The 17,308-nt window shown below is 43.2% G+C and overlaps 1 protein-coding gene across 1 annotated transcript in view; it reads left to right on the top strand.

Annotated features, from left to right (window-relative positions):
* MAP3K1 (mitogen-activated protein kinase kinase kinase 1) overlaps positions 1–17,032 on the top strand; it is a 493,522-nt gene extending 476,490 nt beyond the window's left edge. Inside the window, exons 19-20 of the mRNA XM_086960650.1 lie at positions 12,176–12,307; positions 14,568–17,032. Coding sequence (XP_086816776.1) covers positions 12,176–12,307; positions 14,568–14,717 — 282 coding nt within the window. The 3' untranslated portion in view covers positions 14,718–17,032. The remainder of the gene's footprint in view (positions 1–12,175; positions 12,308–14,567) is intronic.
* The last annotated feature ends 276 nt before the right edge of the window (positions 17,033–17,308 follow it).

The raw sequence follows: 17,308 nt of genomic DNA on the forward strand, positions 1-17,308 counted from the left end.
GGGCGACTGTATCTCCATTGTCCAGTAGAGTTCGAATGTCGTCTGTTGCTGCGATGAGTGCGGTCTCAGTGCTGTGTTTGGCTCGGAAGCCGGATTGTGAGGAGTCGAGGGATTTGTTGGTTTCGACGAAGGCGGCGAGCTGGTTGTTGACAGCTTTCTCGATGACTTTGGCCGGGAATGGAAGGAGCGAGATGGGGCAGTAATTTTTGAGTTTGGTGGGGTCAGCTGTGGGTTTTTTCAGAAGGGCGCTGAGTTCGGCGTGTTTCCAGCTTTCCGGGAAGGTGGCGGAGTTGAGGGAGCAGTTGATTACGTCCTCGGAGGTGTGGTGCTATGATGGAGTCTGCTTTGTTGAAGATATGGTGAGGGCATGGGTCTGTAGGGGATCCTGAGTGAATGGAGTTCATTAGGCGGATGGTGTCCTCAGTGGAGAGTGGGTTCCATTCATTAAGGATGTTCAAGGGGGGGTGAGGGTACGGCAGAAGGTTGGGAGGGTAGGTCTCCGGGTTGGTTGTCGAAGCTGTTGTGGATGTCTGCGATTTTGTTGTGGAAGAACGAGGCTAGGGAGTCGCAAAGGGTTTGAGAAGGAGTGATGTCGTTGGAGTTGGCTGAGGGGTTGGTAAATTCTTTGATGATGTTGAATAATTCCTTGCTGTTGTGAGCGTTGTTGTCTAGTCGGTCTTTAAGTGCAGCTTTCTTGGCAGTCCGGATCAGTTGGTGGTGTGTGCGGGTGGCGTTTTTAAAGGCGTCCTTGGTGCTGTTGTTTGGGTCTTTTTTCCAGGCCTTCTCAAGGGAGCGACAGTTTCTTGGATTTCTTAAGATCATCGTTGAACCAGGAAGCGTTTTTGCTGCCTAGTTTGAGTTGCCGTTTTTTCAAAGGTGCTAGGTTGTCGGCGCTGTTGGTTAGCCATTGATTGAGGTTAATGGCTGCTTGGTTGGGGTTCAAAGAGTGGACAGGGGGGTTTTGAAGAAGCGAAGAGGAGATCTGGTCGATGGTGATTTTGTTCCAGTTTCTTCGCAGTGTAGGTTGAGGATGGTTGTGGGATGTGGTCTTTTTGTAGACAAAGTAAACGCAGCTGTGGTCCGTCCAAAGGAGAACTGTGGTGTGACTGAAGGAGATATACTTGCTGGAAGTGAAGATGGGGTTGAGTGTGTGACCTGCGTAGTGGGTGGGGTGTTAACAAGTTGTTTGAGTCCAAGGTTGGCGAGATTGTCCAGAAGGGTGGAGGCGTTGCTGTCGTTGTTCTTTTCCAGGTGAAAATTGAGGTCTCCCAGTAGAATGTAGTCCTCGGAGGGGAGGGCGTGTGGGGTGATAAAGTCAATGATGTCATCACTGAATTGTGCCCGGGGGCCAGGTGGCCTGTAGAGGAGGGTGCCTCTAAGTGTGGTCGTGGGGTCTGTGTGGATCTGGAAGTGAAGGTGTTCGGCGCTAGCGAGGTTGACGTCAGAGTTGGTTGAGATGCGGATGGAATTCTTATGGACGATGGCGATGCCTCCTCCAGTTTGCTTGATGCGGTCCTTTCGGATGATCTTGTAGCCTTCCGGGATGGCAATGGTGATGTCTGGGGCTGAGGAGGCGTTCATCCAAGTTTCAGTTAGGAAGGCGACGTCCGGACAGATGGTGTCTAGTAGATTCCATAGGTCGATGGCGTGTCTGTGGACGGAGCGGGTGTTGAGCAGGATGCATTTTAGGTGGTTGGTGTTGGATCTCTGTTTGGTGTTAGTGGGGGAGGAGTTGGTCTTGGTGCAGTCATACTTGCAGGAGTTGCAGGAGAAGGGTCCATGGGTGTGTCCGGGAGCGGCTTGGGCGCAGTTGGAGATCCGGCCTGGGTTAAGGGCTAAAAGGGTGGATGCGTTGTAAGTAAAGCGGGTGGGGTGGGTGGGACGAGGGCCAGGAGGTCTGACACAGGGCGCGGTCCAGGCGCGGACGGGCGCAGCGGGGCTTACCTTTGGCGCAAATGGGGCGCAACCGCTGCGCGTGAACGCTGCGCGAAAAGGCATCAGTCATATGTGGATAGAGGAAGGGGAGGGGCGAGGGAGGGTCAGCAGGGAGGTGGGGTGGAGATCGGTGGAAGGAGGCACAAACAACAAACAAAATGGCAGCAAGCAGTCGAACTGCAAACAACACTGGGGCACAGAGTAGGCGATCGCGATGACAAAGGCGGTCAGGCAGTTACACAATGCAATTACGGGCGCAGATCAAACACAGGCAGAGATGTGCCAAACAACAGTACAACTAGCGCACTAAACTCGTCAATCGTTATGGGTCAGATGGCCTCGCAAAATGTAAACAGAGCTGCTCGGCGGGCGGGGCACTGTATCGCTACGCTCTGGCTGCAAAGGAGTTAAAATGAGCAGGATATTAAATGAGGTAGATCTTATCGTGGTAACGATACCGCTTTTGAGAGGCTTTTGTGAGGCTGGGAGCTGCGTGATGAGCGGCCGCTTCTGCTGAGAGCAGGACGGAGTACATAAAGAACCCATGTCTCCGAATACCAATGGGATTGCAGAGTCTAATCTGACGTGACAAAGTCGGCAAAGTAAAGGATGGGTTGGAATGCCAACCCAAGAAATTGCCAGTGGTTAAACAATATGCTAGCATTCTTCTTATACCCTTTTGGTGTGCATGTATTCATTCAATCATTCATGTAGAATTTTCACAAAATGTTAATCTGTTCTAAATTCACGTTTTCTGACTGACACTTAAAACAGCAGATTCCTCACCTTTAGGTGCCAGACTGGTTGCAGAGCATTTCCAGCACGTTAATAGATGTGCTCTGCAACGTGTATCCGGGCTCCGCTCCTGAACCTTGTCAATGCTTTACCGACCTCCAAACTGATTTTGTTCTCTCTCATAAAATAGTGTCTCTACCTTGAAAATGTCAGACTTCAAGCCATGCCATACTTGCAGAAAGGAGATATTGGTCACAGACCCACATGACATCTATCTTTGGTGTCTTAGATCAAAGCACAAATTTAATTCATGCCCTAGTGCACCCGAGGGCCACCACAGAATGGGAGATGAAGCTTTATATTGCTCAAAGTGGAGGCCCCGGTTCTGCTCTGTGTCCTGGGACAATTCCCACTCCAATTTTCTATCCTAATCAAGCTCTCCTTCCTTGGGAAAGTTTAATATGCAGTCCAAGGACCAGTCCTGATGGAAACACTAAAAAGCTAAATGGAAGGCCTCTCTTGTCACTCTGTCCAGGGTATGGGAGGGGGAAAAAGGTGTCCCACCATCAACATTAAAGGTCTAATTCCACACAGATAGTCTGATTCAAAACCCATTGTGCAGTTGAAGCTGATGTTCCATGAACTTCCCAGGCCATTCTTGATTTTGCAGCTGGTAGAGGACTTAATGAGGCAATGCTGCAAATCCTTCAGAAGATTCCTGGTTCTTCTTTAACACATTTAACTTGTTCGGTCTCCATGGATCTCCTGGAGGCCATAGTCTAACTCCTGCCAGTGGGCACTTCTCCGACATTGACTATTACCACTCTGCCTCGGTCAGCCAAAGGCCAAGTCTTTCCCTAAAGCGCCTGATTGAACCTTGTTCCTGATAGCTCCCTGATGACGTTCTTGAATCCAAGTATGGCTACATTCTGACCAATGTCTTGCTACAAATTCCCTGAGGCTCATCCCGTAGTGCTTGAGGATCATCTGGCAGTGCCTTTGTGTCTGTGCTGGTGTCTTCAGTGTCACAGGGGTTTATTTGGCTCTGACTGAATAGTAGATTTATGAAACATTTAGATGATGATGAAGAAGAGGCTGACAACTTGCCTCGCTTATGATGGATTTTATCGAGCTCCAGGATGCCAGTGGTCTTGATACCTTGCCTCAAACAAAATTAGATTCTGCAGTGGGGCCGTTACAGAGGAAAGTGCATCCTTAGCACTTTCCGTAGCAGAGATTGTAGAGCTGCATTTATCCACTGCTTAAACTAGGCAAATATACGCCGATGTTGTAACTTGATTATCATCTGAGCCTTTATTTACTTTCCATGAAGCCCGATAGGTGCCTAGGCCGTGTCTTGGGCAAAGGCTTACTTCGCATTGCTGATAAACCGCTCCTTAGCTGGCTGCCACAGATCTGGCTTGTTGAGTCTACATCCTTCACTGGAAAGTCACGTGGTGCATGTTTCATCTGACAAGGTAAACATGAATGTGTTTCCTACTGCTCCACCTAATGGGGAATCTAAGTGCATTACACACGCAAGAGGCTATTTTCCTCCACCAAGCTCGCCTTGCATTTCTTGAATGTGGTCTGTTTACTAGGTCCACTCCCTCTGGGATTTTCAGAGCAAGATATTTCCCACTCTTCCCAAGGAGCTTCAGAACACTTTTGCCCAGATTTTCCAAGATGTGCTACATATAGCAAATTACGTCTTGGGGGCTGCCCCAGGCCATGTAAACTATGCTGTGGTCACTAGTGCAGTCACTCATCAACATGTCTGGATGCACACCACAGGCTTCTCTTGGGCTTCTTCTCCTTGGGATTCCTAGCTATGGTTTGCCAGTTTAAACAGTAGTTTCAGAAGTTTCTTGCAGGGCCTGGCAAGAGGGCTTGTTGGTGGTAGAGGACATATTGGCGGAAGGTGACAGGCCAACGGCGGCATGTGCCAGTCCTTTTAGTCTTCTTCCCATTGCCATACATTTTTACCTGCCCAACAGACCCTCCGTCACCTCAGACTAGTGGGTCCTGCAGGTTGTCAGAGAATGCTATATCATTCTCTCATCAGCCACTACACTGCCTCAAATCACTCTAGTCCTTCTATTTTCACTGTTTTCCCACAGACTTCAGCAGAACATGCCTCCATCCTTGCCGGAGAGGTTCAGTCATTACTGGCCACAGGAGCAGTAGAGAAAGTTCCCGTGGAGGGAGGAGAAAGGCAGAGGTCATAACAACTGTGATTTTCTGATATCCAAGAAGGATGACTTCCTCAGGCCAACTTTGGTTCTTTCAAAGGACAAATTTGAAATGCTAACCATGGCCAAGGTTCTATTGGCTGTTTCCTTGGACTAAAGGGTGCTTTCTTTCATATGCTCGCCCTGCCCTGCCTCAAGCGTTTCCTTTGATTTGTCATGGGGGAATAACTCTTTCAGTGCACCACTCTCCCCTTTGAACTCACCTCAGCCCCTTGGGTATTCACAAAAGTGATGGCAGTGGTCATGACCCATCTTAACTGGTCTGGGAGTGCATGTTTTCCCATGACTGAACTAGCTGTTGAAGGCGGGCTCGGCAGTCCGTTGAATTCCACTTGCAAATGACCATCTAGCTCCTTTTGACTCTGGGGTTCTCCATCAGCAAGCCAAAATCCTCCTTCCGCCCAGGGTAAAAGATTTTCCTTATCGGGGTAGTTCTGGACGCAGTGGCGTTAAAAGCCTATTCACACCTACAGCGAGTCTAGGACATTCAGAAGATCTGAGGCTTTGTCTCCCTGGTGTCCTGCTTGTGCATCATGCATATTGACATAAGCAGATTCTTGCTGTAGTATGAATGTTCACAGGAGGCCAGGTTGTGGTTCCAAGATTTAACTTTATTCAGGTTGTAGTTACAGATGCTTTAAGTATAGCCAAGATGGGAAGTAGGCCAATATGTACACCCCACCGGGAGCAGCCTCCTAGCTGCTCAGCCTGCTGACACCAACTGACTCACATCAGGCACCCAACATTCCATGACCTAATCAACATTCCACACATAATCAACATTCCACACATACTCAGGCTGAACAACAAGGGGAAAGAGGGAGCACAGAAAGAAGAGGAACATTCACCCTACTACAATTCTCTTGTGGAAACTCCATCTCCAGTTGTCTCAGCCCCTCATGGACAACATCTGCATGTTAGATGCGATGGCAAGGGATCTTAAATCATGCTTGGAGGACACCAATCTGACTAGTGGTAATCTCTTCTCCATTCCCCACCCAGAGCTCACAGTTGTGACAGATGCATCAGCTCTGGGTTGGGGGTCTATCTGTATGAGGTGGAGATTAGAGGCCTCTTGTTTCCATTGGAACATAAGCATAATGTGAATCTTGTGGAGGTCTGTGCCATTCGGTTGGCTCTCAGGACATATCTATTTTCTATTAAGGGCAACCTTATGCAAATTCTGACTGACAACACAAATACCTTGTGGTACCTTAACAATGGGGGCGGTGTGGGGTTACATGTGATGTGCCAAGGAGCGCTAGTTGGATCTTTAAGGCATTTCGCTGACTGCCAACCATCTGTTAGGATTTCTGAACACCAGGTTGGATGTGCTCAGCAGATGCCATCTAGCCAAGTGGTGTCTGCACCCAGTGGTAGTTCAAGGCATCATCACTCAGTAAGGCATACTTTGTATAGCTCTTTTCCCTACTACTGAGAATGCTCACTGTTGAGCCTGTTGCTTCTGGAGTATCCACCTCAAGGCTCACAGCGAGACACTTCTGCCTTCTGTGGCACTTTGGACTCTTATACGTGTTCCCACCTCCGGCCACACTTCCTCGAATTACTAAGGCAAGAAGAGACCAATTTTTAGAACCTGAGCATTTTTCCTCTGCACATCTACCTCTGTTCCAGTAGCTGGGCAAGGATCTACATCTGAATCTCCACAACGTACACCTCCATGCATGTAGATTAAACAGAGCCAATTGAGTGTCAAAGTCTATTTAGTCTGGACATTGGGTCAAGTGTGCAGCCTGGTGTGAGGATCCTCGGGTCAATGATTTGCAGGGTAAACTGTCTGATATACTTCATTTTATCAAGTCTGTACTGTCACCTGTCAAAGGTTATTTGTCAGCCCTTTCTATGTTTTGCTTGATCAGCCCTGCTAGCTTAATTGTATTTTTCCACCTGTGCCTTTTTGTATGCCCAACGGGGACCTTAACTTTGTTCTAACTTACTTGATGTGTACATCTTTGAAGCCTGTGCACACCTGTTTACTGAAACTTATGACTAAAGAATGTGTTTCGTCTTTCTCATTGAATTACTTCTTCACACAAGTCAGTTTTCTGCAGGAGCTGTCAGTACAACCACTTTATATCACCTTCTTTTCAGACAAACGAGTGCTTCAGACCTGGGCATCATTTTTTACCAGTTTGTTGTCCTTCTATGTGGGGCAACTATCATGCTCTTTGGCATCCTTCTCTCCACCTCATGCCTCTAAAGAGGAAGAGAGGCTTCATTGTTTGGACATTAGAGCACCGAGTACACGACCCACTATTGATGGGGTTCTCTGGTGCGAAGAAGGGAAAGATGGTCCAGAAACAGATCCTATTCTAATGAATTGTTTCTGAATAAACCAGTGCTGTGTCTTGACCAAGAAGGAGCCTCCTGTGGGCCTTAGTGCTTGCTCCGCCAGATCAACATCTGCCACTGCTGCTTTGGCCAGAGGTCTTTCTAGTGGATACTCGGCCTAATTACAGATTCCTCACCGCCCATCCTTCTCCCTATACTGTTGGGTGGAATTCTATGTTTAATATGTTTCCGTGTTAGATTATGCATACTTTTCCAGTTATAGGTCTGTACTGACGGTCTGTGTCTAAGGGCACTGAATGCTTTAATGTTAACTGGTGTCACTCTGCAGATGTGACCTCTACACTGCTCTCTGGTGCCACTTCCATGGGCAGGCAGAAGCCCCCACAGAGTCCAATGGTGCCACCTATAGGCATGCTAGAGCAATTGCTAGAAAAGATTGTAGCTCCATTCGGGCTTCTGGGGGAATGCAGAAGATGGGGTATCTGTGGTTCGATAGACTATGCACCTTACAGAATTACTGAAGGTAAATCACTTATTGTACGGCACTGATGGATTAAGGCTCTTTTACCCTTGAGAACTAAAGCAGCACTGCAGACAAAGTTAGATTTGTTACACTGTTTGGAAATCTCCCTAATGTGGGATGGGTAATCGGCAATACCATAGACTCAAACCCATTTCATGTGAGCTAGCATTGACATTGTTAGAAGAACTTCTCCAAGTTAAATCAGTTTTCTCCTAATCAATGTGGCCTTGATTTGAACCTATTCGCAAATTTCATTTTCAGCACTGGTCCTGAAAAGCAGCATTCCTCGTGGCCATTACATCTACAAGAAGTGTGAGCCAGAACCCATACCCTTCCATAGTTAAAGCGTAATTCTTTGTTCTGTAACAATAAGAATTTCATGACAGTTCACCCTTCCTTTCTTCTCAAGGTTATTTAGGATTTGTATGTGAAAATACCTTTGCTTTCATTCATTTTCTGAAATACCTCTTCACCTGCAGAGATCATTCAGTATTTAAACTGTGAGGTGTGCTCTTAGGTTTGCTACTGACGAACAAAAAGATATTAGGACCTCAGAAGAGCTTTTGTCAGCTAATGTACTAACACAGTTCATATCACTTTGGATAGGATCAAGCATGGGTTCATAATGCTGGAAGACCAACAGGTCCCATCATGTGCAGCCCTAACGCCCGATTCACGGCTGGTAAGGCATGTACTATTCCTAAAATAAGGAATCTTCTATTCAGTGAAATCTGTAGTGTACCGGTTTTATAAATCAGTCTATACTTTTACCAGACAATACCGTCTAGATTCTTCCATTCCACATTACAGTGAAGGAAAGCAAAATGAGAGATTTAAGCGTGAGGAGGTAAAAGTAGCATGAGTGGGGAACCAGATGACTTGGTGTATGTAAGTGCCACATTAGCTGCATAATGTTAAAAAGTGGATTATAAATGTCAATGCCATTGTACTAAGTGTACGGTATTTTTGAATGTGATTGAGATATATAACTGTTAAAGCCTAATAAAATCATGAATTAAAAGGCAGAAGTAAGTAATGTGTTTTATAGAAACGTCTTTAAATCATCCTACGACATTATTCTTATCAGGTTCTTTAATCTTCTCGTTTTCCCACTTCCTGTGAAGGTTGATGAACTTGGAATTCTGTTCTGTATTAATGAATGTTAATGATAATCTCATGTTGGAAAAATTGCTTGTATGTTTAGTTCTGCATCATAAGTATTGTCGTTAAACCTATATTCAGCACTCCCAAACGGCCGGTACAGCCATGAGAGCCTTTCTCCTACTTGATTTTCAGAATGAATTCATCTTCATTAACACTACACTTAATTGCACACTAGGCTAGATAGTTCACAACTCTTTTGATCCCTTTTGCCTTTCCAGGGTATTTTTGTTTTCTAATTGGGTTTATCAAAAACAAGCAAGGCTGTGTTGTATTTGGTTGTTAAATAATTATTAACGAGAAAAAACACGTAAAAAACAATTCTGTTCATAGCCAGAATTATTCTATCTCCAAGAATTCATTGACGATATCTGTGATGAACTTGGATTACAAGACCGTAAATTCCTCCTGCAGTAGTTAAAGTGGACATTTTTGTCTGGTGCAAAGTAAATACCTAACTTAATTATAAACCAGTGGAGACTTGTGCATTGTAAAGGGTTACATAGGTGTTTATCCCAGTAGCACTTCAGCATTGTCTAGAAAAGGAATGCATAATTTGCCAAGCATAAAATGAACTTCAATGTTTCTTTGAGCGTCACCATTTTTGGTTGAAGCAAGCATAATTTGCATTAATAAAAGTCATAGAATCTCCCTCTATTTCAAAGTGGTTCTAAAAAAAGAAAAAAATCTTTCTTCTCTTTTGAATGTTTTGATAGAAATGTTTAAGGGGTGAGGCCTGGCAATCAGGAATTTTTGTGATGTAATGGATCATTGGCTGATACTCTTACTAGATTGTCATTATAAACAGTAAGCCATGTGCATAAACATTAAATTTATCCAAGAAGCTTCTCTCTGCTGGGGTCAAGGAACGTTTTTTGATCAAGGATCCAGTAAATAGGAGACAAATCTTGCAAGCAAGTAAATATGTCTGAAGTAATCTCAATTCACTAAAAACAGCATAAGAGAGTGTTGTTCTTGGTGGTCAATCAAATACCCATCACCAGAACTTCCCTTCCATCACATTTAGCTTTTGAAGTCTGATCCCCAGCAATTTTTTTGATCCAGCAGTTAATTGGTGGATGATCTGGAAATATTATACATTTGTATTAATTTATGTGACCATGCTTTATGGCATGTGTTTAGTGAAACAAGAAAGTGAGGTTAGCTGATGCAAGTCGCGCATACCTTCATTGCACCAGAATTCTGCTTTTTGCATATTACGGCAAAATAGTTAACTTGACCGAAAGTTCAAAATAACAGGATGCGGGGGAACGGGAGGTGCTCCAACTTGTTGGCCTGGAACGCTAATACTGTGCTGCAAAACTGTAGCATGTGGCCAGTTGGTTGCTGCTTTACCCGGCTACTGACAACTAGGAAGTTACTGACTATCCTAGTATGAGAACATGACTTACACTACTCTTTTTTCAGTCTTGTGAGGATGCTAGGAAACTCTATCTAGTTAAATTACCCAAGCAGCAGTAGAGGCGTACAGTAAAAATACTGGGTAAGAAGGCTCGGTGATTCCATGGAGATATGAATAGATCTCGCAATGAAAAATAACTGGATGTAATGTATTGGTGACAAGCGTTTCATAACCTATACTGAATGCCCAGTTTCATTTGGTGATGGCTGTGGCCATTTCCTGCTGCAGAGTAGAATTAGTAAGGTTGCAAATTACATGCTACTGTTGAGGCTCCCAGTTCTTCTTTTTGATCAGGTCTTTGCCATTTGTTATTAATTAGTCAATCAAATATTTATAGAGCATGGCAAATAATCTGTGAGGGTCTCGAGGCGCTAGAGCGGTTTGCTGCTGCGTGGAGGTTTGAGCATTCAAACATACAGGGTTTAGTTCTCTTCTGAATTGCTGGAGGACAATGCGGCCCTGAGGTGCTGGGGTAGATTGTTCCAAGCCTTGGATACTACGTGTGAGGAAGAGCATCCGCCGCTGTTGGCTCATCTGATTCGTGGGGTGTCTGCGAAGGAGAGAGAAGCTGATCGAAAGTGTCTGGTCGGTTGGTGGAGGGTGAGGCGTTTGTTGGTGTATGCTGGTCCTTTATTGTGCAGGGCCTTGTAGGGGTGGATCAGCATCTTGAACTGGCATCTCTTCTAAATTGGGAGCCTGTGTAGTTTCTTGAGATGTGGTGTGATGTGGCTACTTCTGGCGAGTCAGAGTATGAGTCTTGCTTCTGAGTTCTGTATTGTCTGGCGTCTGTTCAGGAGGCGTGCAGTGATTCCTACATAGAGCGTCTTTCCATAGTCCAGTCTGCTGGTGATGAGGGCCTACGTGACAGTCCTTCTGGTGTCTGCCAGGAGTCATCTGACGATCTTGCAGAGCATCCTAAGTGTGAGGAAGCAGGTGGATGAGACTGCATTGACTTGCCTCTCCATGGATTGCTTGCTATCCAGGATGATTCCGAGGTTCGGGCGTGGTCTTTTGAGGCGGGGTGTGCCGAATTCCGACACACTGAAGCTGCTCTTCATCCATTCCTTGACGTTAATCATGCATCTGTGGAAGTTCACTTTAGTGGTGGTGAGATCTTTGGACAGTGAGAGGATGAGCTTTGTGATGTTGAGTCTGTGTGATCAGACGGTGGCAGCCGGGGGAAGGGGTCATGTAGTTGTTGAAGAGGGTCGGGCTGAGGGACGATTAATGGGAGGCTCAGCAGATCTTCTTGGGCTCTGAGCTGAACGGTGGTAGGCAGAGGTGAGGTATGAGGTGATCCATTTGTGGGCGTTTCCTGAAATCCTGATGTGGTGGAGTCTGTTGATCAGGATAAGTTGGGAGATGGTGTCAAACAAGGCGTGTACAGGTCCAGGGGGATGAGGGCTGCTGTTTTCCAGCTGTTGAAGAGGGTTGTGATGCCGTCTGCGGCATCGATCAGGGCTGTCGCTGTGCTGTGGTTAGCTCTAAATCCAGATTGGGAGGGGTCCAGGAGGTTGTTGTTTTCTAGGTGTTTGGTGAGTTGCTGGTTATCATCATATCAGGTTAAAATGTATATCTTCACAAGCAATCCATCTTGCATTAGGTACTCTAAAATCTTTGTGATATATTAGTACAGTAATGATTGTAGCAATGTTGAAGATATAATTTAGTGGTATGTCCCAAAGCCATTATTTTAATCGTAAATAATAAAATGGTCATGTACATGAGCTTCACATAGATGTTTGTTTTCTACATTTGACGCTGTACAGATTTATCTTCGAACCCAATTAGTATGGGCATGAAATTAATTTTTGGTGTTTCCTTTTATTATAGGTGCTTAGGGGCCAGCAGTATGGGAGAAGCTGTGATGTGTGGAGTGTTGGCTGTGGAATTATAGAAATGTCTTGTGCTAAGCCTCCTTGGAATGCAGAAAAACACTCCAATCACCTTGCACTTATATTTAAGGTAAGGCATTTAGTTCTATGTTTAAAAAGTTGTGAAATGCCTGTATTAAGCACTGATCACGATCTATAAGATTTGGTCGATACTTCTGTCTGTAATGCCTCCTAATTGATTGGGAGTAGTTTTTCCATTAGCACATTTGTGTATGCGTGATACCATTTCACCAGCAACCAGTTAGTGCCTGGCGTTTTTGGCCTGTTTAGTTCCTTTATAGCACCTTTTATTTCCTGTAGTATTATGAACCCTTTCACTTGGGCCTTGTGATCCTGTGTGAACCTAGGAAGTTGCAGTGTTTGAAGTACCAGGGATATCACACCGCAAAGGTGGTTGTGCATACAGCCATCTATAAAACTCTTGAAAAATCCCATTACGTTATTTCAGCATTCTGACTAGTGTGTCTGGGGAAGCTCTTATTCTGGTGATGGCATAATATGTCATGTCCTTCCTCAAAATTCATGTTCGTATCCTGTCCACCTTGTCTCCTTCTCTTCGGAGCAATTGTCTAAATTCTGTATGGTGCAATTATTCTTTCACAGCGATTTTCTCAAGTATGATCTGTCTCATGTCATACACTCGCCCTGTGGGCCTCTATATCTCTGTGCTGCCGTGTATGTGGTCTTTACAACTCCATATCGACATCAGTATTTCTTTGTTCAGTCTGTTAGTCCCAGCAGTTATATTGGCCGATGCCATCTCCTATACTATGACTTTCATCACATCCCATTTTACTCCCCTTGTGGTCTAAGTGCCTTCCGAAATAGAGGTTTGCAGAGCAGACATCAGCAATCTCCATACAGAGATCTCTGTCCTGAGCCTTCGGACGAGTTGTTTAAATTAGAAAGGGGAATGATCCGATAATATTTTGCTCATGTACACTGCTTGTGATATACTATGTGCGTTCTGACAGTATAGTAGCGCATTATCAAGTACAGTGTAAGTGTTGTTTGCTTGTACATGGTGTTAAAACTCTTGCACCTGGGGATGTTTCTCGTTCCATAGATTTGTCAAATCTAGGTCACTCTTGGCCTACGCTAGTGTTTTTCTAAATCCCCCCCCCCGCTTACATTGCAGGTTAGGTGGAATTCTGTCCAATACATCATTAAGCACAAAATTATAGTGACCCATCCGAGCATGGTCAAGTCCACAAAGGGCACAGCTCTGTCCACCAAGTCCCTATAGAAGACTGTGTTGCCTATATTCGGCTAAGAATCGAAAATGTTACCCTGTAAGCATGTGTTTGTAGCTTGTAAAGTTGTAGGTTTACACATGCTCACCCGCCTCCACAGAAACTTGTGAAGATTGCATACCTCCTTTTATTACCCAGTTAACATTTCACAATACGCATCGTGCTCACGTCATTCCCCACTCCATACACATACTCACTCCCTGTGCGAAAAACAGGCTCTATGATGGAGTTGAAGGAAAACAATGTGCAAGCCTAGTCTGCATTAGATGGCAGGAGTATGCAGACTATGTGTATCTACATCACTACACACTACAAGAGTTTCTTAGAGTAAGTAACTTTTTCCCTGTCCCTCATGAAATGGGTTTTTTCGGCATTGAAAAATATTTTGATCTGAAAGGAACATAATAAAAAAGAAATGAACTGCATTATTTAGCAAAATGACAAACTTTTCCTTTACAGCAATTTTTGCAATTCTAGACATTTTTGCTTTCTATTTTAATGCCTTAGTAAAACTAGAATGAACAAGTATTTACAATATCAAAAGCAGAGTGAATCCCTTACGAAATGTAATTTTCTATTGGCAGGAGTAGTTAAAGAGTCTCGCATATTGCAATATTAACGCCAAATGTTATGCCAGCTTAATGCCATTGACATCCCGCCCCAGAGACATATGGAGTCCGTTCAGGGATTATGTGACTACTCATAAAACAAACGTTTCATACTCACTGTTAGGAAAAAGCATTGGAGGCTGCCTGAGTGGTCCAGTGTTGGGCATGGAGTACATTCATGGGAATTGGTGATGATGGGTGGGTATTGGTGAAGAGATGGTCAAGGCACAACAGGGGAATGGAGCTGGGCTAAACGTAAGTTCTTTTTGCATGTAACACGGATCATTGGTGCAGAGGTTCTTAATATTGCCTCGATATCTGCTGCTGTTGAACTACTTGGTGTGAGACCTGCAATTGATATTATGTCTGATTGTGTTGATATGTACACAAAGTTCAAATGATCGTAAAATAAAGTTTAAAAAAAATTAAAATAAAAAATGTAATGTTCTATCCCACTCCCTCTCCTCAGATTGCTAGTGCAACTACAGCTCCAGCCATCCCATCACACCTTTCGCCTGGGTTAAGGGATGTGACTCTTCGGTGTTTGGAACTACAGCCTCAAGACAGGCCTCCATCAAGAGAGCTCCTGAAGCACCCAGTCTTTCGAACTACTTGGTAGCATTTTCTACAATAAGAGAATTGTTACGTTGATGCTACTGAAGACAGAAACAGAACGTGGTTGGCAATGCAGCCTCCATGTATTCTGTTGGCCTTAATGATGATAAAAGAAGTCCTGCTGAGGATCCTTATCCGAGTATGTGATTGACAAATCAAGATTTTTTATCATAGCCGAGCAATCAAGAAGGCAGTACTTATCATACATGTCAGCTGTGCCTTTTGACATTTTTTGGGCTCTGCTACGTCAAAAGTATGCATTTATTTTCTTGAGACCAGCATCAGTAAAATGCAGTAACATAATATCTGTAATTTTGTTACACTTTTTCAGCAATATTCAGATATCCGTGATAAGTTCTCTTCAGTAGTCCAGTGACTGGATGTAGTTTCCTTCAACATCTGATTAGTAGCAGCAGATAGAAGCTACATTTTGCTACACACTGGACGCAGTTAAAAATAACTTGGTGCATGTATTTGTCCTGCTTAGAAGTTTATTTCTGAGTTTTTTAGTGCCGTTTTTTGTGGTTCACAGCTCTTAGCACTGTTGGCCCTTTCATTTCTGAATAAGTTGTACTTTTTACTTACCTTTATGTTTTTTATCAGGGAAATGCAGACTTGTGGACCCATGAAAACAAGCGATTAAACAATAAGTCAGCCTTGTTTTCTTCTTTAGTTTATTGTTCCAGAATTTTGGAAATAAGGAGCATGGTGACACTGCCGTCTTACCGCTTGGCACAATACAAACTGCAGGCTATGGCTATGGCTGTGGCAGTTCTGTTCTGTTACATTTTGAGCCTTCTTCGTGTAACATGTTTTCTTGCATAAAAACTGCAACCTTTTTAAACCAAAATCAAGTCTTATATTTTGTGTAAAAATGGACTTTACATGTATCATTCATTATGCTGTTTTTCTTCTGCCATACATCGTCTGTACAGCAAGTTCCTAACAATCAAGTCGACCATATTGCTTTAAAGGTTAGCATTTGGTGTAGTAAATGCTCTAATTTTATGGTAATTTTAACAAAATAAGAATTCTTTACTTGAAATTATAAGTAGTCAAAATGTGGTAAAACCTACCCTGCAATGTGTTTGTATTGAATTTCTGTACATTTTTGTGGTTTTTTAAAGCGGGTTTCTGAATTTTGATGCATGTGATTCTTTCTGAAGGAAATTGGCAGCTGATCTTTTGCTTTCGTTTTTGGTGAGCCTTTTAAATCAGACGAGGAGTATGTGTTTAATCAGAATGTTAATTGTAAAACTTTTTTTTAACTCTTCAGACACCAGTTGCTTTTTACAAGATTTAATTCAATTGGTTTTTCTTAAAACCTCAGGACAACTAAAATAAGCTATTATACTTTACTGGAGTAGCGCATGTAAATTGGGAGAGCAGTGCAGTTTTGATGTGCAGAAATTACTGCTTAAAAGCAGTACACACAATTTGTATTTCTTGTAAGAATTTACATTCCTTAAATTCTGAGTACTGGTAATGCTCGAAGAGTTGAGAAAATAGTATATAAATGTGAAATTTGGTAGCTGTAACTGTACATTACTTGACCTTTTGTATTTTTTATCACTGACTTTTTTTTTTTTTTTGCATCTTACACGTTTCTTCCAAGTCCTTGTGTGCAAGCTTTAAAAAAGTGTACTCTTGCCGTCTTGTATACTGGAAGATCATTTGTCAGATACCTTTATTCTTCTGGCACTAATTAAACTGATGAACCTCAGCTAATCAGTATTACTTTGTAGATCACCAGATCTACCACGTTTCAAATTCAAACTGCCTCTAGATGTCAACATGCATTTCATTTGAATTAGTTTGAATTTCCCTCTGCTTACTGGTAACTGTGGTATTTTTGTTTTTATTTTTTTATGCAGATTTATGTAATATTCGTATTTTTTTCTTTGGATCAAAGCTGGACTGAAAATTGTGTAATTATTGTGCTGTTTTAATGTTATTTGGTACTGCTTAAGTTGTAAATAATGTCTACTGCTGTTTATTCCAGTTTCTACTACCTCAGGTGTCCTATAGATTTTCTTCTACCAAAGTTCATTTTCACAATGAGACTATATTTACTATGACTATGATTCCTAAGACTTCCATGGCTTAAGGGCTGACTTCTTTTAGCACCTTACTGTGCAAGCAAATTTTACTGAAATCTCTGGGTTAAGAAAATTTGGCTTATATGTATCCTTTATTTTAAATATATTGAGATATTTTAATTATTAAAAGTTTTTACCCATTTGAACCAATTTTATAGTATAATTTGTACCTATTTTTGGTGTTTTGTCTTTATAGTAAATAAAAGATTTTGAAGAAGCATTGTATGTTTCATTTTACCATCGCAATGTTTAAAGTATTAGCATTGCAAGAATATAATCCACTGTAAGGGACTTTCTCTGGGAATAGAGAATTTTTATGTAGCTACGTTTTAGTAGATCCTCAAAGATGGTATGTGAATTATCTATTTAAAAGCTGGTTGTGGGAGAATCCATTATTGGGGTGTTGAGGTTTTTGGGGTCTCAGAAGCCAGTGAGTCAGCCTTGTATGCTGCAGCTCATCATTCCCATTCACACATGCAGTCTTACTTGGGACATT

The sequence above is a fragment of the Lissotriton vulgaris genome, chromosome 3_1 (genome assembly GCF_964263255.1).
Source record: "Lissotriton vulgaris chromosome 3_1, aLisVul1.2, whole genome shotgun sequence".
In the NCBI taxonomy this organism is placed as follows: Eukaryota; Metazoa; Chordata; class Amphibia; order Caudata; family Salamandridae; genus Lissotriton; species Lissotriton vulgaris.